The following is a 24,246-nucleotide window of genomic DNA, read 5'->3' as shown; positions in this document are numbered from 1 at the left end:
ACAAAACTGGGTTGCACAAAACCGGAAGTCACAATTCCACTGGCCAGTGCAGAAGTGGGTAGAAACCAGATCCTGGCGGGACGAGGAGTTGGTGAGGATGGCATATGGAAGCCAGCTTCTCCATGGAGAAAAATCCCCGACTATGGAAGGAAAGAGAAAAATTGAGCTTGGGCTAGAAAGATGTAGCACCTGAGGGACCATGTGTTTGTGTACAGGAAAGCCTGAGAAGGCTCACTGCCTGAAGGAGAACAACTTTCAAGGAGCGGGGCTAGAAATAGAAAGGGCTCCAGGTCGCTGAGCAGGTATGGGGGCCCAGAGCCCGCTGGAGAAGAGGGACCAGAGGAGGGAAGCTGGGAGAGCCACTTCCAAGTGGGTCTTCATGACCTCACAAAGCAGGCATCCTCAGCCCAGCATTCCTAAAGCTCCAAGGCAGTCCTGGTTAGGTCTCCTAGCAACTGGATGCAGGGGCCATGGCACTCCTAACAGCCCAGGGAGTGAAAAAAGTCTTCCAATTTCAGGTGAAGAGAACACATGACTTTTAAGAGAAACTGTGCTCCAACTGGCCTAAGAGGGAGGTGTGTCCTCCCAGGGACCCCTGGACAGCTCTCCTGTCCCTGCGTGTCAGCACAGAGGCCCGAGACAGGCGGGTGTGTGCGCAGGGAATGTGTGTGCCAGGCCAAAGTTAGCCCAGTCTTTGGAACTGGAGGGCTATCTTCCAGGCCTGCGGTGACAGCCCTTGATGCAGCAGAGCCCGCATGGAAGGACAGAGGAGGAGGGCGTGGAGGCGCTGTGCCCGCCTACACTCCAGGGAGGGCCTGGGAGGCCCCTGCAGCTGGTCACAGGGGTGCCACATTCACCAGAGCCCTCAGGCCCTGAGAGCCTGTCAGAATTGTAGGCCAATATGTGGAGGGAATATGTGTGTGGTTGTGGGTGTGGTGGGAGCTGGGGGGTCTGTGTCTTTAGGGCAGAGAAGGGGGCAGATTTCAACGGTTGCTCAGAATCGTTTCTGAGGCCAAAATGCATGAGCAATATGAACACCTGTAGACAGAGGAGAATCTAGCCTGCAGGGCCCGGGCCTCCAGTCCATCCACAGAGGCTCTGCTGTAGAACTCAGGCAAGACCACCCCAGGCCAGCGGTGTGCACAGGTCAGCCTCTGACCAGCAGTCTCGAGCTGACAGGGAGGCAGCAGGCAAGGCACCCCTGGCTAAGGCTTCCTTCCCTGGCCCAGGACGGGTGCTTGCATCATCTTTCCTGGATTTTCCAGCCAGCTGTCCTTTCAGATGCTGACTTAGGGGTCTACAGGGGCTGTGGGGGAGGAGAGAGGATCCCCAGGGGCTGAGACAGGCTCTGGGCCTCCCTCAAGTGCTGTCTACCATCCCTTCCCCACTCCCCTCCCCCCAGGGGAGCAACACTCTTGTGTTCACTGAATCCCCATTCATGCCACACCTTTTCTTGCCCCCTCCTTGAAAGGGACTTGATTCTCCTACATGTGTTGGTGATCTCTAAGAAACTTTCTAGAAAGGCCAGATGAACTCTCAAGTAAAACAAATTCTAACCTAAAGAAAGGAATAAAAGATACCTTAACCAGTCTTGAGCCCCTAGCTTCACCAAGCAAGATGCATTCCTTCTGCTAAAGCATTGCTTCATCAAGCTTCTTCTTGGCTAGTCATTTATACTTTAGTATGAATTTCATGGTCACATCAATATCTCTGGAGCAGTCTCAGAGGGAAGTCAAATTTTGTTTGAGGGAAGAGGATCATACTAATTCGGGACTTGAGGGCTGCTGGCGGGGTAGAAACCTGGAGCTGTAGCCGCTAGGATGAAAACTCCCAGAGGAAGGAGCAGGGCTAGAAAGGTGAGGGAAAGCTGTCCAGAAATGAAAGACTAATTCTGCCCTAGTGTACCCCTAGTCCTGGTCACTCTTCAGGATCCGGGGGCGCAGCATGGGCTCCCAGTGATGATGTTGTCCCGATTCCTCAGTCTCACCCTCCACCCCTCATATCACACCCTGCAGAAACCAGAAGGTCGGGAGCACCTGCGGAGACTGCTGAACTGGGAAGAGTTTGACGAGCTCAGGGACTCCCGCAGAAGCATCCTGCTGGACACCCTCTATGAAAGCATCATCTTTGCTGTGGGCAAAGGCTTCCCATGGCGGGAGGTGGCGCAGGTGGTCAAGTTCACGGAAGAGCTGCTCAAGGAAACCAAAGGTACAGGGCAGGCAGGGCAGGAGTCAGTGAGGCCTGGGGAGGGCTCACAGCCCTAGGGGCCCTTCAAAGAGCCTGAAGCTACTTGCTTTCTTTCCCTGGCATTTAGCCTCTTCATATGGTCCAAAACAGGGCCCTGTCCAGACTTTATGGAAAGTGGAACAAACAGAATGTCCTTGCTGAGTCTTGTTTCTGATCACCCTGGTGGGAACTCTTGCACCACGCCAAGCTATTCACAAAGCAACCAGGGGTGTTTGTTTTTCAGTCAGTCATTTACACTTTAGTATGAACTACATTATGTTTCCCTGGAGGCTCAGTGGTAAAGAATCCACCTGCCAATGCAAGAGGCATAAGAGACACAGGTTCGATCCTTGAGTTGGGAAGACCCCTGGAGAAGGAAGTTTCAAGCCAGTCCAGTATTCTTGCCTGGGAAATCCCATGGACAGAGGAGCCTGGTGGGCTACAGTCCATGGGGTTGCAGAGAGTCAGTTACAACTTAGCAAATAAACAACAGCAATGAACTTCATCATTAAACCTGTATCTCTAGGGCAGTGAGTTGAGAGTTAGGGTCCAAGAGAAGTCAATTTTTGTTTTAGAAAAGAGAGAAGGAATAATAATAATTCAGAAGTTTTGTTTTGGTCCTGCTTAACTTAAATGTGTCACTATTCTGCTTAAAATCCTTCACTGAATTTCCATTGTACTCCTGAGAGACTGCAAATTGTTCCCAGCATCCATTTTTGTTCTGCTGAATATCTTGGAGGAATCCTCTACAGATGTCAGCTTGCTGGCAGGGATGTGGGAACCAGAGTCGGGTTGTGGAAAGAGCATCTCTCCCACCCCTACCCTGTGTTGGGCTTCAGAAGAAGAGGGTAAGCCTCTCTCGCTGTGATCCACAGCACGAGGGGGTGTGGCCACAACTTCCCACTCCTTGTCTGAGATGCAGATTCATTCATTAAGCAGATACATGGAGCATCCCCTCCATGACCACCATTGTAGTAATACTCAACCAAGAATCATCAGTAGGTGCTAAAGTCAGTGGCTGAATGCTTGATGGGAAATGAGATATTTACACACTTCCTCAGAGTCTCCCCACAACGTCATTACTGATGGCAAAGGGGAAAAGAATACTTTTAGGGTGAGGGAGCCTGGGGGACACCTCCTTAATCAATGTTACATCAGTAAGAGGACACATATTATCATGCCACCCAATGGGATGCAAAAGAAGCAGCCACCATCCTTCTGTGATGGTTCTAGCAGAGACTCAGAGCCTGACATCATTGAGAAAAACTTCCAATTAAGAGCACTACACAAAGGCCCTCTCCTGTAAGCTGCAAAGCACAGAGGGCACGAGAACCAAGGAAAGACAGAGGAACTGCTCCAAACTGAAAGACACTGAGGGAACGTGTCCACTAAACATGACAGGTGGACCCAATTTGGGTCCTTTCGCTGTACAGAATGTCAGTGGGACAACTGGAGAACCTTGGGTCAGGTCTGGTTATTGCACACTAGTGTTGTGTTGAGGGTGATTTCTGGACTCTGGTGGTTGTGATTGTGAATGTCCTTGTGGAGGAAATGCACACAAAAAGATCCTGGTTGATGGGGCATTAACTGGATCACTTGTTCTTTAAGTACTTCAGGAAATTTTTCTTTGTACTATTTTTTTCTAGCTTCATTGAGATATAATTGACATACAGTATTGTATAAGGTATGCAACATGGTTTGATGTATGTATATATTGTGAAATAATTAGCACAATAAGTTTAATGAACACCACCTCACCTAGTTTTTTTTTGGGGGGGGATGAGAATTTTTAAGGTCTACTCTCTTGGCAACTCTCAAATACACAATATGATATTGTTAATTATAGTCATCATGTTTTACATTATATCCTCAGGTGTTAATTATCTTATAACTGGAAGTTTGTACCTTTGGCCACCTTCACCTATTTCACCCATGCACCAACCCATGGCTTCTGGCAACCACCTGTCTTTACTATGTCCCTGATGAAGTTCAGGGTTGTTTTGATTCCACATGTAAGTGAAATCATACCATATTTGTCTTTCTCCGACTTTTCTCACTTGACACATAATGACTTCAAAGTTCATCATGTTGTTACAAATGCTATGATTTCCTTCTTTTATGGCTGAATAATAACTGTGGTGTTGGAGAAGACTCTTGAGAGTCCCTTGGACTGCAAGGAGATCCAACCAGTCCATTCTAAAGGAGATCAGTCCTGGGTGTTCTTTGGAAGGAATGATGCTAAAGCTGAAACTCCAGTACTTTGGCCAGCTCATGCGAAGAGTTGACTCATTGGAAAAGACTCTGATGCTGGGACGGATTGGGGGCAGGAGGAGAAGGGGACGACAGAGGATGAGATGGCTGGATGATATCACCGACTTAATGGACTTGAGTCTGAGTGAACTCCGGGCATTGGTGATGGACAGGGAGGCCTGGTGTGCTGCAATTCATGGGGTCGCAAAGAGTTGGACACCACTGAGCGACTGAACTGAACTGAACTGAATATTCCTTTATATATATGCATGCATTTATACACATGTATGCATATATGTGGAGAAGGAAATGGCAACCCACTCCAGTGTTCTTGCCTGGAGAATCCCAGGGATGGGGGAGCCTGGTGGGCTGCCGTCTATGGGATGACACAGACTAAAGTGACTTAACAACAACATCAACAATGCATATATGTATATATACACACATCTCTATAGTGTATATTCACATTTTCTTTATCCATTTGTCTGTCATTTGATACAGGGGGTTATTTCTGTATATTGGCTATTGTGAATAATGCCACAGTGAAATGTGTTAGTGTTAGTCACTCAATCATGTCCAACTCTTTGCTACCCCATGGACTGTAGCCCACCAGGTGATTCTGCAGAATTTTCCAGACAAGAACATTGGAGTGGGTAGTCATTCCCTTCTCCAGGGGATCTTCCTGATCCAGGAATCAAAACCAGGTCTCCTGCATTGCAAGCAGCTTCTTTACCATCTGAGCCACTAGGGAAGCCCACAGCCAACATGGGGGTCAGATATCTCTTCAAGAGTGATTTCATTTCCTTTGAACATGTACCCAGAAATGGGGCCACTGTATCATGTGGTAGCTTTATTTGTAATTTGTTGAGGAATAGATTCAAGGGATTAGATCTGATAGACAGAGTGCCTGAGAACTATGGACGGAGGTTGGTGACATTGTACAGGAGACAGGGATCAAGACCATCCCTAAGAAAAAGAAATGCAAAAAAAGCAAATGGTTGTCTGAGGAGGCCTTATAAATAGCTGTGAAAAGAAGAGAAGTGAAAAGCAAAGGAGAAAAGGAAAGATATACCCATTTGAATGCAGAGTTCCAAAGAATAACAAGGAGAGATAAGAAAGCTTTCCACAGTGATCAGTGCAAAGAAATAGAGGAAAACAATAGAATGGGAAAGACTAGAGATCTCTTCAAGAAAATTAGAGATACCAAGGGAATATTTCATGCAAAGATGGGCTCAATAAAGGACAGAAATGGTATGGACCTAACAGAAGCAGATGATATTAAGCAGAGGAGGCAAGAATACACAGAACTGTACAAAAAAGATCTTCACGACCCAGATAATCATGATGGTGTGATCAGTCACCTAGAGCCAGACATCCTGGAATGTGAAGTCAAGTGGGCCTTAGGAAGCATCACTACGAACAAAGCTAGAGGTGGTGATAGAATTCCAGCTGAGCTATTTCAAATCCTAAAAGATGATGCTGTGAAAGTGTTGCACTCAATATGCCAGCAAATTTGGAAAACTCAGCAGTGACCATAGGACTGGAAATGGTCAGTTCTCATCTCAACCCCAAAGAATGTTCAAACTACCGCACATTGCCCTCATCTCACATGCTAGCAAAGTAATGCTTAAAATTCTCCAAGCCAGATTTCAAGAGTACATGAATCAAGAAATTCCAGGTGTTCAAGCTGGATTTAGAAAAGGCAGAGGAACCAGAGATCAAATTGCCAACATCCATTGGATCACTGAAAAAACAAGAGAGCTCCAGAAAAACATCTATTTCTGCTTTATTAACTATGCCAAAGCCTTTGACTGTGTAGATCACAACAAACTCTGGAAAATTCTTCAAGAGATGGGGATACCAGACCACCTGACCTGCCTCCTGAGAAATCTGTATGCAGGTCAAGAAGCAACAGTTAGAACTGGACATGGAACAATGGGCTGGTTCCAAATCAGGAAAGGAGTACGTCAAGGCTGTATATTGTCACCCTGCTTATTTAACTTCTATGCAGAGTACATCATGAGAAACACTGGGCTGGAGGAAGCTCATGCTGGAATCAAGATTGCCAGGAGAAATATCAATAACCTCAGATATGCAGATGACACCACCCTTATGGCAGAAATCGAAGAAGAACTAAAGAGCCTCTTGATGAAAGTAAAAGAGGAGAGTAAAAAAGTTGGCTGAAAACTCAACATTCAGAAAACTAAGATCATGGCATCTGGTCCCATCACTTCATGGGAAACAGATGGGGAAACAGAGGAAACAGTGACAGACTTTATTTTTGGGGGCTCCAAAATCACTGCGGATGGTGACTGCAGCCATGAAATTAAAAGACACTTGCTCCTTGGAAGAAAAGTTATGACCAACCTAGACAGCATATTCAAAAGCAGAGACATTACTTTGCCAACAAAGGTCCATCTTGTCAAAGCTATGGTTTTTCCAGTAGTCATGTATGGATGTGAGAGTTGGACTATAAAGAAAGCTGACCAGAAAAGAACTGACACTTTTGAATTGTGGTGTTGGAGAAGACTCTTGAGAGTTCCTTGGACTGCAAGGAGATCCAACCAGTCCATCCTAAAGGAAATCACTCCTGAATACTCATTGGAAGGACTGATGCTGAAGCTGAAACTCTAATACTTTGGCCACCTGATGTGAAGAACTGACTCATTTAAAAAGACCCTGATGCTGGAAATATTGAAGGTGGGAAGAGAAGGGGATGACAGAGGATGAGATGGTTGGATGGCATCACCAACTCAGTAGACATGAGTTTGAGTAAACTCCGGAAGTTAGTGATGGATAGGGAGGCCTGGCATGCTGGAGTCCATGGGATTGGAAAGAGTCGGACACGACTGAGCGACTGAACTGACTGGCTGATGAGCCTCTATACTATTTTTTGTAGTGACTGCAGCAATTTACAGTCCCACCAAAATTGCACAAGTGTGCCCTTTTATCTACATCCTCTCCAGGACTTGTTATTTCTAGTCTTTTTGATGATAACCATACTAAAAGGTATGAAATGAGACCTCACTGTGGTTTGGATTTGCATTCCCTTATGGTAGTTATGCTGAACAGCTTTTCATGTACCTGTTGGCCACCTGTATGTCTTCTTTGGGAAAAAGTATATTCAAGTACTTTCCGCATTTTTACTCGAGTAAAAATACTCAAGTACTTTATTTGAGTGTTTACTGTTGAGTTCTATGATTTCTCAACATATTTCGGGTCCTAACCCCTTATTAGGCATATGATTTGCAAATATTTTTTCCCGTCCTGTAGGTTGCTTTTATTTATTTAAATATTTATTATGATGATATTGGCTTTTTTTTTTCTTGGTGGATCTTAGTTCCCTAGCCAGGAATCAAACCCATGCCCCCTGCGCTGAAAGCACAGAGTCTCAACCACTGGACCACCAGGGAAGTCTCTTCAGGTGGCCCTTTTTATTTTGTTGATCATTTTTTTACCGTGCAAAAGCTTTCAGTTTGATGTAGTCCTCCTTGTTGGTTTTTGCTCTTGTTGCCTTTACTTGTGGTGTCTTACCCCAAAAATTATTTGTTAAGATTAATGTCAAGGAGCTTTCACCTGTTTTCTTCTAGGATATTTATGATTTCAGGTTGTACTATTTTTTAATAGACTTTGTTTTTTAGAGTAGTTTTATGTTCCCAGTGAAATAGAGGAGAATGTACAGAGATTCCCCACGGAAACCCTGCCTTCCCCCAACCCACACTCACAGCATTTCCCATTATCAACATCCCCCTCCAGAGAGGGTACATGTGTTCTAACTGATGAACCGACACTGATACGTGATTATCACTTCAAGTTCATACTTTACATTAATGTTCGTACCTGGTGTTATTTCTCCCGGCAATCTTGATTCCAGCTTGTGATTCCTCCAGCTCAGCGTTTCTCATGATGTACTCTGCATAGAAGTTAAATAAGCAGCGTGACAATATACAGCCTTGACATACTCCTTTCTTGTTTTGGAACCAGTCTGTTGTTCCATGTTCAGTTCTAACTGTTGCTTCCTGACCTGCATACAGGTTTCTCAAGAGGCAGGTCAGGTGGTCTGGTATTCCCATCTCTTTCAGATTTTTCCACAGTTTATTTATTTATTTATTTATAATTTTATTTTATTTAACTTTACAATATTGTATTGGTTTTGCCATATATCACAATGAATCTGCCACAGGTATACATGTGTTCCCCATCCTGAACCCTCCTCCCTCCTCCCTGCCCGTACCATCCCTCTGGGTCATCCCAGTGCACCAGCCCCAAGCATCCAGTATCGTGCATCGAACCTTGACTGGCGATTCGTTTCATATATGATATTATACATATTTCAATGCCATTCTCCCAAATCATCCCACCCTCTCCCTCTCCCACAGAGTCCAAAAGACTGTTCTATACATCAGTGTCTCTTTTGCTGTCTCGTATACAGGGTTATTGTTACCATCTTTCTAAATTCCATATATATGCGTTAGTATACTGTATTGGTGTTTTTCTTTCTGGCTTACTTCACTCTGTATAATAGGCTCCAGTTTCATCCACCTCATTAGAACTGATTCAAATGTATTCTTTTTAATGGCTGAGTAATACTCCATTGTGTATATGTACCACTGCTTTCTTATCCATTCATCTGCTGATGGACATCTAGGTTGCTTCCATGTCCTGGCTATTATAAACAGTGCTGCGATGAACATTGGGGTACACGTGTCTCTTTCCCTTCTGGTTTCCTCAGTGTGTATGCCCAGCAGTGGGATTGCTGGGTCATAAGGCAGTTCTATTTCCAGTTTTTTAAGGAATCTCCACACTGTTCTCCATAGTGGCTGTACTAGTTTGCATTCCCACCAACAGTGTAAGAGGGTTCCCTTTTCTCCACACCCTCTCCATCATTTATTGCTTGTAGACTTTTGGATCGCAGCCATTCTGACTGGCGTGAAATGGTACCTCATAGTGGTTTTGATTTGCGTTTCTCTGATAATGAGTGATGTTGAGCATCTTTTCATGTGTTTGTTAGCCATCTGTGTGTCTTCTTTGGAGAAATGTCTGTTTAGTTCTTTGGCCCATTTTTTGATTGGGTCATTTATTTTTCTGGAATTGAGGTGTAGGAGTTGCTTGTATATTTTTGAGATTAGTTGTTTGTCATTTGCTTCATTTGCTATTATTTTCTCCCATTCTGAAGGCTATCTTTTCACCTTGCTTATAGTTTCCTTTGTTGTGCAGAAGCTTATAAGTTTAATTAGGTTCCATTTGTTTATTTTTGCTTTTATTTCCAATATTCTGGGTGGTGGGTCATAGAGGATCCTGCTGTGATGTATGTCGGAGAGTGTTTTGCCTATGTTCTCCTCTAGGAGTTTTATAGTTTCTGGTCTTATGTTTAGATCTTTAATCCATTTTGAGTTTATTTTTGTGTATGGTGTTAGAAAGTGCTCTAGTTTCATTCTTTTGCAAGTGGTTGACCAGTTTTCCCAGCACCACTTGTTAAAGAGATTGTCTTTAATCCATCGTATATTCTTGCCTCCTTTGTCAACGATAAGGTGTCCATATGTGCGTGGATTTATCTCTGGGCTTTCTATTTTGTTCCATTGATCTATATTTCTGTCTTTGTGCCAGTACCATACTGTCTTGATGACTGTGGCTTTGTAGTAGAGCCTGAAGTCAGGCAGGTTGAGAATTTTCCACAGTTTATTGTGGATCACACAGTCAAAGGCTTTGACATAGTCAATAAAGCATAAATAGATGTTTTTCTGGAACTCTCTTACTTTTTCAGTGATCCATCGGATATTGGCAACTTTATCTCTGGTTCCTCTGCCTTTTCTAAAACCAGCTTGAACATCTGGAAGTTCATGGTTCACGCATTGCTGAAGCCTGGCTTGGAGAATTTCAAGCATTGCTTTACTAACGTGTGAGATGAGTGCAATTGTGCGGTAGTTTGAGCATTCTTTGGCATTGCCTTGCTTTGGGATTGGAATGAAAACTGACATTTTTCAGTCCTGTGGCCACTGCTGAGTTTTCCAAATTTGCTGGCATATTGAGTGCAGCACTTTCACAGCATCATCTTTCAGGATTTGATGAAATTCAGATATGCAGATGACACCACCCTTATGGCAGAAAGTTAAGAACAACTAAAGAGCCTCTTGATGAAAGTGAAAGAGGACAGTGAAAAGTTGGCTTAAAGCTCAACATTCAGAAAACGAAGATCATGGCATCTGGTCCCATCACTTCATGGCAGATAGATGGGGAAAGAGTAGAAATAGTGGCTGACTTTATTTTTCTGGGCTCTAAAATCACTGCAGATGGTGATTGCAGCAATGAAATTAAAAGATGCATACTCCTCGGAAGGAAAGTTATGACCAATCTAGACAGCATATTAAAAAGCAGAGACATTACTTTGCCAACAAAGGTCTGTCTAGTCAAGGCTATGGTTTTTTCAGTGGTCATGTATGGATGTGAGAGTTGGACTATAAAGAAAGCTGAGCCCCGAAGAATGATGCTTTTGAATTGTAGTATTGGAGAAGACTCTTAAGAGTCCCTTGGACTGCAAGGAGATCCAACCAGTCCATCCTACATGAGATCAGTCCTGGGTGTTCATTGGAAGGACTGATGTTGAAGCTGAAACTCCAGTAATTTGGCTACCTGATGCAAAGAACTGACTCATTTGAGAAGACCCTGATGCTGGAAAGATTGAACGCGGGATGAAAAGAGGATGACAGAGGATGAGATGGTTGGATGGCATCACCACCTCGATGGACATGGGTTTGGGTGGACTCCAGGAGTTAGTGATGGACAGGGAGGCCTGGCGTGCTGCGGTTCATAGGGTCACAAAGAGTCGGACACGACTGAGCAACTGAATTGAGCTGAACTGGTGTTATGCGTTCTTGGGTTTTGACAAATGTGTTGTGGCATGTATCCATCATTACAGTATCACAGAGAATGCTTTCACTACCCTAGGAATTCTCCAAGTCCAATCTAATCCTCCTTCCCTGCCCCTCAACCAGTAGAAAGTAGATGTTTCCACTGCCTCTGTAGTTTTTGCCTTTTGTCATATAGTTGGAATCCTATAGTCTGTCGCCTTTTCAGATTGACTACTTCCACAAGTAATATGCATTTTAGTTTCCTCCATGTCTTTACATGGCCGGATAGTTTATTTAAGGACTGAATAATATTCCATTGTCTGGATGTATCACAGCTGATGTGTCCATTCACCTACTGAAGGATGTCTTGCACCTCAGCATCCAGTCTTAGCCACTTTTCACCGCCTCCTTGTCCACCACCCTTCCTAACCTATCTCCGTCTCTCAACCAGTTCACGGCTTTCACATCGTGCATCTGTTCACCAAACCGCTCCGTGATTCTTTTCAGACACAAATAAAATCCCATCACTCCTCTACTTCAAGCCACTCAGTGTTCCTATTGTATATCTTATGTGCACTTGCATCAGCCCTTCCTTTTTATTTCTGGGGTTGTCAGGTGGGCACCCTTCCATGCCTGTCCTTCAGGCCAGCATTCCAACCCAGTGATCAGAGCCCAAAGGCTGAAGCAAGACTTGCAGTGCTCAGGGGCTGGTTTCCAGGATCCTTAGGAAATTTCATCCCGTCGCAGACAACCCCCTGCCCTTTGGAGCCTTCCTGGCATCCCTCTGGATCCCACTCCCCGCTGCTCACAGCGATGCCTGGGTACCAGGTTCAGCCTTGTGGTTTGAGCTCTGCCATGGCTCAAGGCCAGAACAAACACTGACGAGCAGGAGAAGAATGTCAGCCCCAAGCAGGTGGGAACTTGGGCTCTTTCAAGTTTCCATCAGAGCCTTCCACAGGCTGAGCCCTTGAGAAACAGTCGACGATGATGCAAACTCAACTTCAAACTGAGGAGATTAGATCGCTCTGGCACTTTCAGTATTTCTGGCTATTGCATACCTTGCCAATACACGGTCTATGTCTCTATCTACATATCTATGTCTCTAGACTCCTAAACCTCAGAGTTACCAGGAGACTTGTGATCAGAAAACTGAATTCCCTCTACTGAAGGGACTCCCCCTCAACAAGCCAGCAAGGCTCTCCTAGCTTCTGATGGCACTGTAAGCAACAGGGAGCTCCCTCCTTCTGAGGAAGTTCATTCCCTTGTACAGTCACTCTCATTATTTGAAATTCCTCCTCATATCTAGTTACACCCTCCTCTGACACCTTCTATTCATACTCACATGCCCAAAGCCTGTCCTCTAGAAGCAGTGGGTGGGCCCTGCAAATACTCAGTGGGCTTCATACACTCTGATCATCATGTCTTCACACGTCGACTGGACAACCCAAGTGCACTTAATCATTCTTACCATGATGTCGTTTCCATAGACCCCTCCACCGCATGGGCGTCCCTGGTAGCTCAGACGGTAAAGAATCTTCCTGCAATGCAGGAGACCTGGGTTTGATCCGTGTGTCAGGAATATCTCCTGGAGAAGGGAATGGCTACCCACTCTAGTATTCTTACCTGGAGAATTCCATGGACAGAGGAGCCTGGCGGACTACAGTCCATGGGGTCACAAAGAGTTGGACAGGACTGAGTGACTAACACTTTCACTTTCCTTCCTCTACCCCACCTCTTCATCCTACCCCTTCTCTTGCTGCCCTTCTCTGAGCACCCTTGTGTTTGTTAATGTCATTCTCAAACTATGGCGTCTGGATCCCAACACAATACCACCTGCGATTTGACGGATGCAGTGATGAGGGATTTTTATCATCACCCTTATGCTGGTGGTGATGCTCCTGCTTCTATAGCTTATGGGCACATTTCCTTGGTCAGCATCAATGTCACAGTCATATTGGGCAGGCAGTGCACCTCCCATAGTGGTGTTCCCCATCCTGCCCTTGCACTTGGCGATATGAAATACACATGCAGTACTTTACAATCATCCCCACTGATTCCATTTGTCACTGTTGACCCGTCTTTTCCTCCTTCTGGCAGCTTTTAAATCTTGATCCTGGGACATCCAGCTTACTAGATCTTCCTCTTACTTTTAAATCCACTCCAAGTTTGTGAAACTTGGTTGTTATAAATATCAAGTAGAAACAAGCTCTTGGGAGGGCTCCCAGTGCCTGAAATTGGACTCAGTGAAGCTATAATTCATCTGGAGGCTCCAAGCCCAGACGGAAGACTCAAATCCTAGTTCAGTCCCTTGTAGGACGTGTAGTCCTAGGCAGCCACACCACCACTGAGCCTCTGATTACACATCAAAAGGAAAAAAAAAAAGCATTCAATTGGTAGGATTGAGGTTATGAAGATGAAGCCTACAGCATGGCTCTGGTGCATGGAGGAGCTCAGTGAGGACTGGCTCTTATTTTCAGGAGGGACCACAGGGACAAAGACCCAGAGACTCGAGGTGGGTGATGTGATTCTGAGATGGCCTGATCAAGCGTGGCCAGGCATGCTTCATGCAGAACCTGCTTCTCATCAGCCTCCAAACATATCGAAGTCATCAGCCATTTCTCAGGATCAGCAGAGATGGCCCTGAGACCCTTTCTCCTCAGATGCATCAGAGGAAAGGGGGCAGGACAATGGGCAGAGGACCTAGAGGTAAAGCAAATGGCAGACTCACCCCTGAAGTGGGGGTGCAAGGAAGGAGGCAGAAAAGACAGTCCCGGGTAACTGACCCGCCATGAGTGCCGACTTTGGCTTGCTCTGGGCTTGGAGGGTGCAGACAGTGGGGTGCAGCAGGGAACCCCACAGGTGGGAGCCACCCTAGAACTCTGCCTCCTGAGCTGGGCCCTTGCACTCGAGCCCTGCCATGGCGCCAACCAGATGATATCTGCCACTCCAGAAGGCAGCCAGGCCAGCCCAGACATCGGGCTATGTCCGTACTGCCTCCCAGAACCCCAACCCCAGGACACTCAAGGGCATGAACAGGTGCCTCAATCCTCAGAAGCAGGGAGTGCCTTCCACCCCAGGGCACTCCTTCTCACTCTGCATCAGCTCCAGGCCCAGGCTGGGCTGGGCCAAAGGCCACGCAGCAGAACCAGGAGGCACCGAACTCTTCAGTCCGTAGACCAGGGTTCAAGTCCATCTCCAGCATGTATTACTGTGCAACCTTGAAAACATCACTTTACCTCTCTGGGCCTGCAGTTCCTAATCTCTAAAATGAGGGCCATAAGAGTTCCCACACACAGTGGGGTTGGAAAAAGACACAGGCCTGCAGAGGATGATAGCGTGACAGACAGAAAGTGCTTGGCAAAGGTCAGCCCCCCAACCAGGCATGGAGGTGAAGTGGGTCACACAGCAGAGACTGGTGGTCCGGGACCAGAGGCTGCTGCACGCTTCCCCCGCTCCCCACCTGAGAGTGGGGCTTTCGCTGTCTGGCCCATTTCTTGTCTCCTCCTTCCCCGCAGTTAGGGCTGCAGCTGGGTTCAAGTCAGGGGCCGGGGGAAGGGAGGTCCAGACTGGCCTGTGAGGCAGCTGCCTTGCCCTCGGCACACAGGTAAGGAGACCCCAGTGCTCACCACTCATTCCCCTTGTTAGGGGACCCAGGCCATGAGAGGCAGGCAGGTCAGATTCCAGATGAGCTGTGGTCCTTCTCACCTCATGCCTCATCTCATCTCCTGTCTGCCTCCTGCCCCCAGGCCTGGCCCACCCATCACAGGTTGTGGTGTGCGAGATGCCAACAGCCAGGGTTCCCACTGGCTATCAACTCACCTTCAAGCTTCTGTTTCGGCTAAAGTCCACACTGGGCTGTCACTTTTCTTGGAAGGTAGCTTCTCTGAGGGTGATTTTTTTGTTTGTTTTTGTTTAGTTAATCTGGGGCTGTGGTGGTTGAGTTCTGTTTGCAGACAAGGTAACAAAGTTGGCTGGCAGCCTCTAAGGAGGGTCATGTTTGCACAACAGTGATTCAGAGCTCCGCCAGGCTGGCCGCCAGCTCAGCTTATCTCCAGGCCCAATCGGGCCCCAGAACTGAGAGGGAAAGGGTGGCCCTTTATTCAAAAGCAGAAGCTGATTCCGCTTCGGCAAACGGCTCATCGGCATGTTCGGGTCTCAGCTCCAAGCCAGAAGAAAGAGTCCTTGTCTTGGCCCCTCCTCTACCAGGCTCCGGGAAGCCCCGGGCAGATCCTATCCTGCCGCGTCCTTGGGGCCCAGGGTGAAGTCACCACTCTCAGCGCAGAGGGACAGAAGCCTGCCAGCTCCGGCCCGGTGGGAGGAAACCGCAGGAAGTGGCAAATTTTGCACACCCTACCTCAGCTCCGGGAGAGGAGAGGGGAGAGATACTGGGGCATTTGGGGACCTCAGGGAGCTGCAGAGATTCAGAGTGCCGGGGAGACCCCAAGCTTCCTATCTCCAGTGGGCCCATGGCAGCAGGAGAGGGGGAGCAGGGAGCAGCCTCCTCTGACTCAGGCTTCGCTCAGCGGGGAACTGAGGGCTGGAGGCACCCAAGCTCACCCGGGACCTGGGAACACCTGCCCACCATCACTGGAACCACTTTGCAGCTTCCACCTCTTGTCATCATCAACATCTGGCAAGCACCGGCCTCCTCTGGGGCTCCGTGTGCACATCTGGGCTGGGGAACACCTCTTTCCTGCTGACCTGGCCCCCAAATCATGAGTCTGGGAGGCAGTGGGCCTTGATGACCAGTCAGTGGAGGCAAGAGGTGATCAGGCAAGGGTCCAGTGAACTGCGTCACAGCCCTGGCATCTGTGGTCCCACCCACAGCCACACCTGACTCTCCAGGAAATGTTATCCAGGCAGCTGTAGGGTGGAAGGGGGCTGGCGGGAGGCAATGACTCCCCCAAGCTCCCTGCACGAATGCTCCCTCCCAGCGCACTCACAGCCATGCCTAGAAGCCACCCCGCCAGCCCCTGAGCATCCGCCCACATGGGGGAGCCTCCAGTGACTCAGGACCAGCGCCGCAGAGAGCAGATGCCCTCTGCCTTCCTGAGAGCCTGTCTGTCTAGCAGCTTTCTCCTGGGCAGCCAGACCACCACACCCCTCGGACTAAACTCTTGGAGACAACTTTGCTGATGGAGGATGGAAGTTCCCACAGAGGGCACTAATTGAGATCTTAGGAGACCATCTCTTGGGGCAAAGAGGCAACTCTTTTTTTAAAAAACTTTTTATTTTCTATTGGCATATAGTCGATTAACAACGTTGTGACAGTTTCAGGTGTACAGGGATGGAACTCAGACATACATACACATGTATCCTTTCTCCCCCAAACCCCCTCCCATCCAGGCTGCCACATAATGTTGAGCAGAGTTCCCTGGGCTGTACATTACGTTCTTGTTGGTTATCCATTTTAAATACAGCAGTGTGTACATGTCCATCTCAAACTTCCTATCAAAGGGGCAACTCTTATCCCAGAGATCTTCCCCTGAGTGTATTCGTTTGCTCAGGCTGCTATAACCAAGTTCCCCAGACTGGGCAGCTTCAACGACAAAAGTTAATTTTCTCTAGTTCTGGAGGTTGGAAGTCCAAGATCAAGGTGTGAGCAAGATTGCATTCTTCCAAGGCCTCTCAGGCTTTGCAGATGGGCATCTCCTCACTATACACCACATGCGGCCTCTCTTGTGTGTGTGTGTGCCCTAATCTCTTCTTATAAACACATCAGTCATAGCCGATTAGGGCCACCCTCATGACCTCATTTAAACTTAATTACCTCTGTAAAGACCCTGTCTCCAAGTATAGTCATATTCTGGGATCCTGGGGGTGAGGACTTCCACGAATGACTAGGGGCGGGGGGACACTGAGTTAATACAGCCCATGATGCTGAGAGAGGTCGCAGACCACCAGGTGGGGCTGAACCAGTCAGCCAGCCAGAAATCAAGGTGCCGCTGGAACATTTCCTGAGAGGCTGCACCTGCTGCAGAGGAAGGTACAGAAATCTCAGCATTTTCACATGTAGCGTCTGTAAGCCTCACTGTGACCTTGTCATAGACATTATTTGTTTCAATTGGAGTATAATTGCTTTACAGTGTTGTCTTAGCTTCTGCTGTATAATGAAGTGAATAAGCTATATATACATATATCCCCTCCTTCTTGAACCTTCCACCCACCCACCCCCTAGGTCATCATAGAGCACCGAGCTGAGCTCCCTGTGCTCTGCAGCAGCTTCCCACTAGCTATATGTTTTACACGTGGTAGTGTCTATAGTAAATCCTAATCTCCTTATTCATCCCACCCTACCTTTCCCCATCCTAAATCCACACGTCTAGTCTCTACGTCTGTGTCTCTATTCATGGCCTGCAAAAAGGTTCACCTGTACCAGTTTTCAGATTCCACATATGTGCATTAATGTACGATATTTGTTTTTCTCTTTCTGACTTACTTTACTCTGTGTGACAGTCTCTAGGTCCATCCATGTCTCTACAAATGACCCAATTGCATCCCTTTCTATGGCTGAGTAGTATGCCATTATATATATGTACTGCATTTTCTTTATCCATTCACCTGTCAGTGGGCATTTAGGTTGCCCCCATGACTTGGCTGTTGTAAATAGTGCTATAATGAACACTGGGGTGCGTGTGTCTTTTTGAATCATGGCTTTCTCGGGGTATATGTCCAGGAGTGAGACTGCACCCCCAGCATCAGCTGATGTGTTCTGGCATGGATGTGCTCCCTGTGTGGGGTGGGGGGTGGTACTAGTGTCCTTGGGACCAGACTTCTGGCCCTTTGGAATGATCCCCTCCCCTACCTCTAACTTCCCATGTCTTTCCTTGGTTGGTTGGACATTTTGGTCAGTCTCTGAGTCCCCCACTGGCAGAGGGGACAAAGAATGGTATGAAGTCACCAAATATTAGTCTTGGTACAGTGCCCTGTCCCTGAGACAGTGAGATTACGTGGTCATTTTCACCTTGGGGGTGATGAAGAGTAGGAGGATGAAAATCCAAAGTCAGCGGCCCTTCAGCAAACTTGAGATGGCTGCAGGAGGCCCCCACCTCACCCTAGAATGTGGGACTGTGAGCTTGGTGGAGATCACCACGGCTGCTTAGAATCAAAAGGACCCCAAAAGTCACCTGATTCAAGCCTCCCTCCCTCCTACCACCACCACACACTCATTATTCAGGAATTCTCTTCCCAGCTAACTGCCTGCTCACTCCTCCACTGATAAAGCTCTCACTTCTAGAAAGTTCTCCCTGCTGCTGAACTGAAATCTGTCTCTCTGAGGCTTCCATCTGATGGCTCCTGTTCTGACCTCTGAACCTTTCCAAATCAGCTTAATCCTTGCTCCACTCACTCAGCCATCCTCCAGCCAGCACTGGCAGAGCTCTGCACCAGTGGGTGGAGAAGCGCAAGCATCCGCTCAGCAGTCGTGATGCGCAGGCTGTCCACATGGATCATCTCATTTAATGCTCACACCAAGCTCGGTTGGGTGGGTACAATTGTCCCCATTTCACAAAGATGCAACTGAGGTTCAGAGAGGTTAGGTAACTTGCAAATCATCACACAGTGAAAAATAATACCAGTAGTAACCTCGAGATTGCCTGGCACCAAAGTCTGTCCTTCCTGCCAAAGCTATTTAGCAGTAGCCAACTTCTCGAGGACTAGGGGTGAAGGATGGTGAAGGGTGTATTTGCTGAGCAGAAAAGGCAAGAACCACTACGGACAAAGAGAAGAGCTTAGGCAAAAGCTCAACAATCTTTAAAATACCTGATCCTGTGTTTGCTCCTTGAGTTCCAAGAAAATGAACAGGGAAGAAAACTCTAAAAGGACAACAAAATCTTTCCAAATCTTAATGTATGGGTAGATTTTTCCTTTAATGTGGCTATTGGTTTTTCTTTAAGATAAACACAAAAGCTTAGTGAACGGGGAAACATTCAGCACTCACTCAAAAAATTAAACATAGAATTACCCTACCCATAGAATTACCTATGTTCTAGCAATTCCACTTCTGGGGATACATCCAAAAGAAGTGAAAGCAGGGACTGGAACAGATATTTGTACACCCATGTTCATAGCAGCAATGGCCAGACAGTGGAAGTAACCCATCAACAAATGAATGGATAAACAAAATGTGGTCTATACATAAAATACAATATTATTCAGCCTTTAAAAGAAAAGAAATTCGGATACAGGCTTCAATACGGATGAACTTTAAGGACCTTCTACGAAAGGAAAGAAACCAATCACAAAAAGACAAATACGGTATGATTCCACTTATATAAGGTAGCTAGGGCGATCAAATCTGTAGAGACAGAAAATAGAAAAGGATTCGCAGGGGACTGTGAGGAGGGGAAATTGGAAGTAGTGTTTAAAGGATACAGAGTTTCAGTTTTGCAAGATGAAAAAAGTCCTGGAGAAGGATGGCGGTGATGGTTCCGCAACAATTTCAATGGACTTAATGCCGCTGAACTGACACAAAAAAATGGTTAAAAAGGTAAATGTTATGTTGTGTGTATTTTACCTCAATAAAATTAAAATTAAAAAGTTCTAATGGAAGTACTGTAGTTCTACAGAGTCCATGTCTTCTGTTCACACCTTAAAAATACCCTAGTAGCTGAGGCATACTTCTTGGAGCTGGAGAACCTGGGTTTGAGTCCTGATTCTGGTTGCATACACTAAACCTCAATTTCCTCATCTGTTAAATGGCAGCAATTACCTCTTTCATAGGTTGATTGTGACCTATTAAATAAATTGATGGATAATTAAATGCTTTAAACCTATAAAGTAGTACACCCGTGCAGGCTGGTTGTATTATTATTTGCTAAGAGCTGAATCCTGGGCAGCAACTACATGTCCAGAGCTTTTTGGAAAGATCCTCTGGAAATGAGAAATCTAGTCCTTTCCAGCAGGTACTGAGAAGTTCACAGCAGCAGGGAGAGAAGAGAATACTCCAGAGATCTGGGGAGAGCTGTGAACTATTGGGTCCTCACTACATGGTCTGACCAGAAGGGTTGCCTCTTCTTCTGTCCTCTGCAACCCTCTAGCCAACTCCCAGCCATCCTTTGCCCTTAGCAGCCGTGTGGCCAGAAGAGAAAGCACATCAGCATCCCATGCCCTACCCCCAGCAAGGAAGAGAGAGTCTCCAGGTAAAGACCTAGGAGAGAGTGGATTGAGGAAAACCAGCTTCTAGGAACGCATTGCCCTAGGAGTCTGCGGAGTCCTTGGGGAAGACAGGTGTATCCCAGAACAGCCCCCGGGGAGTGGGGATGCCTGGAATCTTCACGATGACAATGATGACAACCATGTGATTTCTTGAGTGCCACTGTGTGCCAGGGTTTCCCAGGTGGCACTAGTGGTAAAGAACATTCCTGCCAATGCAGGGGATGTAAGAGACACAGGTTCGATCTCTGGGTCCGGAAGATCCCCTGAAGGTGGGCATGGCAACTCACTCCAGTATTCTTGCCTGGGAGAATCCCATGGACAGAGGAGCATGTCAGGCTACAGTTCATAGGGTCGCAAAGAACTGGACACAACTGAAGTGAAGCATGCACGCATGCACTGTGTACCAAGCACTGTGGGAGCTCTATCCCCTATGCTCACATCTAACCTTACGAGTTAGATGTTTTCACTGCCTCCATTTTACAGATGAGAACACTGATGCCCATAGAGGCAAAATAACTCACGCAAGTAGTTAAGAAGCAGAAACAAGCTAGGAGCCCACAGCTGCCTGAATTCCCAGTCTATGCTCTTACAACCACAGAAAGTTCTGAGGCACGGCCCCAGCATCAAGGCCATCTTCAGGCCAGGGGCTGCCCTGGGCTCCCAGGTGGCCTCCTCACGACTCTGAATGGTGGCTGAGAACAGAGCATATGGCTGGCAAGGTGCAGTGTGACCGGATCCTAGGTACTGTGGCCTCGGTGTCAGTCAGGCAGCAGCCATCAGCATCTAGGCAAGACCCTCCACCAGCAAAAAGATGACACCTCCCTGAAGGTTCAGGTGATGGTTAGCATTTTTGAAGTAAATATTTTTTTTTAAAGAGTTGCACACTATTTTATAGACAGAGTGCTACTGTACACTTAAGACTACAGACGGTGGAAGTGTAATGTTCATGAGCACTGGGAAACCAAAAAATTCAGGTGACTCACTTTATTGCACTGTTCACTTCATTGCAGCGGTCTGCAACTGAACTCCACATACCTCCAAGATCTGCGTGTGTTTGCCTCCAATAAATCTAAGAAATATTGCATAGACTCAACCCTTTCTGGCCATTTGCTGAGCTTGTTAGCATACTCTGCTGTGCTCATGAGCATATTAAGGACACCTGTTTAATTTCCCTGGCTCCAACCTATATTCAAGGCCACGCATTTCTATGTAATACCTGTTGCAAAACAACCTTTGGAAAACTATGACCGAGAGTGTTGGGGGGCCCTTCCAGTGTCCATCTCCAGGGTTTACAAAGCAAGTCCAAGCCACTTCAATCTGGATACTGAAAGAGGCCTCCCCAGGTCAAGCTGGGGTTGGAACTTTGGAACTCTGGCTCTGCAACTCCCCAGCTGTGTGTGTGCATGCGTGCTAAGTTGCTTCAGTAGTTGTGTTCAACTCTTTGCCACTCTGGACCATAGCCCACCAGGCTCCTCTGTCCATGGGATTCTCCAGGCAAGAATACTTGAGTGAGTTTCTATGCCCTCCTCCAGGGGATCTTCCGGACCCAGGGATTAAACTTGCATTTCTTATGTCTCCTGCATTGGCAGGCTGGTTCTTTACCACTAGGGCCACCTGTGTGCCCTGCAGCATATCCCTTGACCTCTTGAAGCCTCAGTTTCTCTCGAAGGTAAAGTGGTGATGGTGGTTACACCTGCTCACCTAGCCGGGAGGCCTTGGGCAGAGCCTGAGATGACCCAGGGCATGCGGGCCAACAAAGGGAACTCCCTGAACAAGAGCCCTCTCTTGCCCAAAGAAAACACACACCCTCTTCTGAGCTGGCACCAGCACCCTGGGGTGGATGAGTTTGGCAGAACCTTTCCAAGGGCAGAAAGGGGGTTGTCAGGGGCAGCATTCGGGACCCCGAATGGGGGTGGGGTGGAGGGTCCTGGCTTTCTTCCGCTTTCCCACCATCCCAGGCTGCCCTGGCAGGAGTTCAGGTATTGGGAACGGTAAGCCAGGTCAGGCTGCAGCCTGACCGGTTTCCTCCCCTGGCAGCCAAGGCGGGGGCAACCAAACTGGTTTGTCAGGGGCCACCAGTGGCACCTGGATCCTCCCCCTCATGCCCACCCAAAAGGAGCAGCCCCTCTTCTCCTTTCCCAAACCCCCACTTGCATGTGCTCCCCCTTGCCCAGCCCCAGATCCTACAGTCTGGATGGGAGGAAAGGAGGGAGCCCAGCCCGCCTGGTCCAGGCCTTGCACCCCTTTGCCCTGATTCTGGAGGCTGTCATCTCACCCACGCTCTCGCCAAGCTCCCCTCCCCACTCCCACCAGCTCCGCGCAGGTGCTGGCCTCCAGGCCCTTGGGGACCGTCTTCAGGAAGTTCCCAGAAGCCAATGCAAATGAAGTCAGCCACTCCCTGTAATTGAAGAGTAACTTGCAAGGACAGATCTGGCCGCCTGGCAGCCGGAGGCTTCTCCAGGAGACTTAATCCTTAGCTTTCTGAGTCATCGGGGGCTTCTTGGCTCGAGACAAAACGGAGGGTGGTCTAGGGGCCAAGTGTGTCTCGTAAGCCAGCTTTGGACAACCTCTGCTAAAAACCAAAACTGGTCCAAAGAGTGTCTTGGGGCTGAAAGTTAGAATTCCACCCAGGACAAGGCCCACACTTGCGTTTGAAGGCTGAGGTCATGGCCAAGACTGTAGGAGGGCATCTGCCAGGATGACAGGCAGCTGGGACACCTGTGGGGTTAGCACGACAGGGCCCAAGGACTTCTCACTTCAAACCTGGGCTCTGTGCTTGGCTGCTGGCCTGGCCGAATGGGACAGTGATGGCTGCCCCCATTGGGAGGTTGCGGGTGACCCCAGCTCCACGCAGGTATTGCCCGGCCAGATAGGAGATTAGAGCACCCTCCGGCAAGTTCAGCTCTGCAAAGCCCAGAACAACTTCCATAATTCACCTCCCCAGGTCCCCACACAAGTGCCTCCACACAGGTCTGAAGTCTAGCTTTGAGCATCAGAAACCAATGACCCCACACTGCTACCTGCCCTCTGGGACACGTTTGCTGGCCTTGCCCATCATCCTCCACACACCATCCTTCAGAAATACCCTCCCAGCATCTCACTTCTCAACTTAAGGCCTCTGAGTGGCCTAGGGCTCTCAGCTGAGATTCTTAACCTTTCTTTTAGGAATTTGACCATTCTCTCTATGGACACTCTCCCCAGAAAAAAATGTGCATGCAAATTCCAGATGCAATTCTGGGCTCCAATCAGTCTTGGGATCCTTCCTTGGATGTCCTCACGTTTCGTGAATTCCAGTTCAAGAGCCCAGCTTCTGTGATGAAGTCCAGTGCTCTCACATGATCTATACAGCTTGCCCTCTGCAGACTGAAGCCTTCAAGCCCTCTGTCCCCAAGCCCAGACCCTCAGACTTCAGTTTTGCCTCCCAGAAACTGAAAACCAGGTGTGGTCCCTTTACCCATCCAGAGCGCACTCCGCTTGCCTCCGGTCTCTGCCCTTGCTGACCCTCCGTCAGGACTGCCTATTCCCACGGACTCCCACCAAACTCCTCCTCATTGTCCCACACTGGACTCCACAACCTCCCTGCAGGAAAGCTTCCCCTGCTCCCACACTCAGCATCCTGGGTCAGGACATTTCCCCCATGTGAACATCTCTCCTCCTGGTGCCTGGTTTTGCCCTAAGCCTGGGCACCTGCTCGCATGTTGCGTTTGGAGGAATCCTCAGTTCCTGCTATGTCATTATGTCGTGTACACAAGTGTCATCAAAAAAG

General features: G+C 47.8%; 1 protein-coding gene across 1 annotated transcript in view; it reads left to right on the top strand.

Moving 5' to 3' along the window:
• The first annotated feature begins 470 nt into the window (after nucleotides 1-470).
• Nucleotides 471-24,246, top strand: part of C4H8orf74 (chromosome 4 C8orf74 homolog) — a 30,771-nt gene continuing 6,995 nt past the window's right edge. The window contains exons 1-2 of the mRNA XM_055580179.1: nucleotides 471-518; nucleotides 2,016-2,208. Of these exons, the coding sequence (XP_055436154.1) occupies nucleotides 471-518; nucleotides 2,016-2,208 (241 nt within the window). The remainder of the gene's footprint in view (nucleotides 519-2,015; nucleotides 2,209-24,246) is intronic.

This window comes from Bubalus kerabau, chromosome 4 (assembly GCF_029407905.1).
Source record: "Bubalus kerabau isolate K-KA32 ecotype Philippines breed swamp buffalo chromosome 4, PCC_UOA_SB_1v2, whole genome shotgun sequence".
NCBI lineage: Eukaryota > Metazoa > Chordata > Mammalia > Artiodactyla > Bovidae > Bubalus > Bubalus kerabau.
Note: the sequence above shows the minus strand (reverse complement) of the source record. Positions and strands in the feature narration are given on the sequence as shown.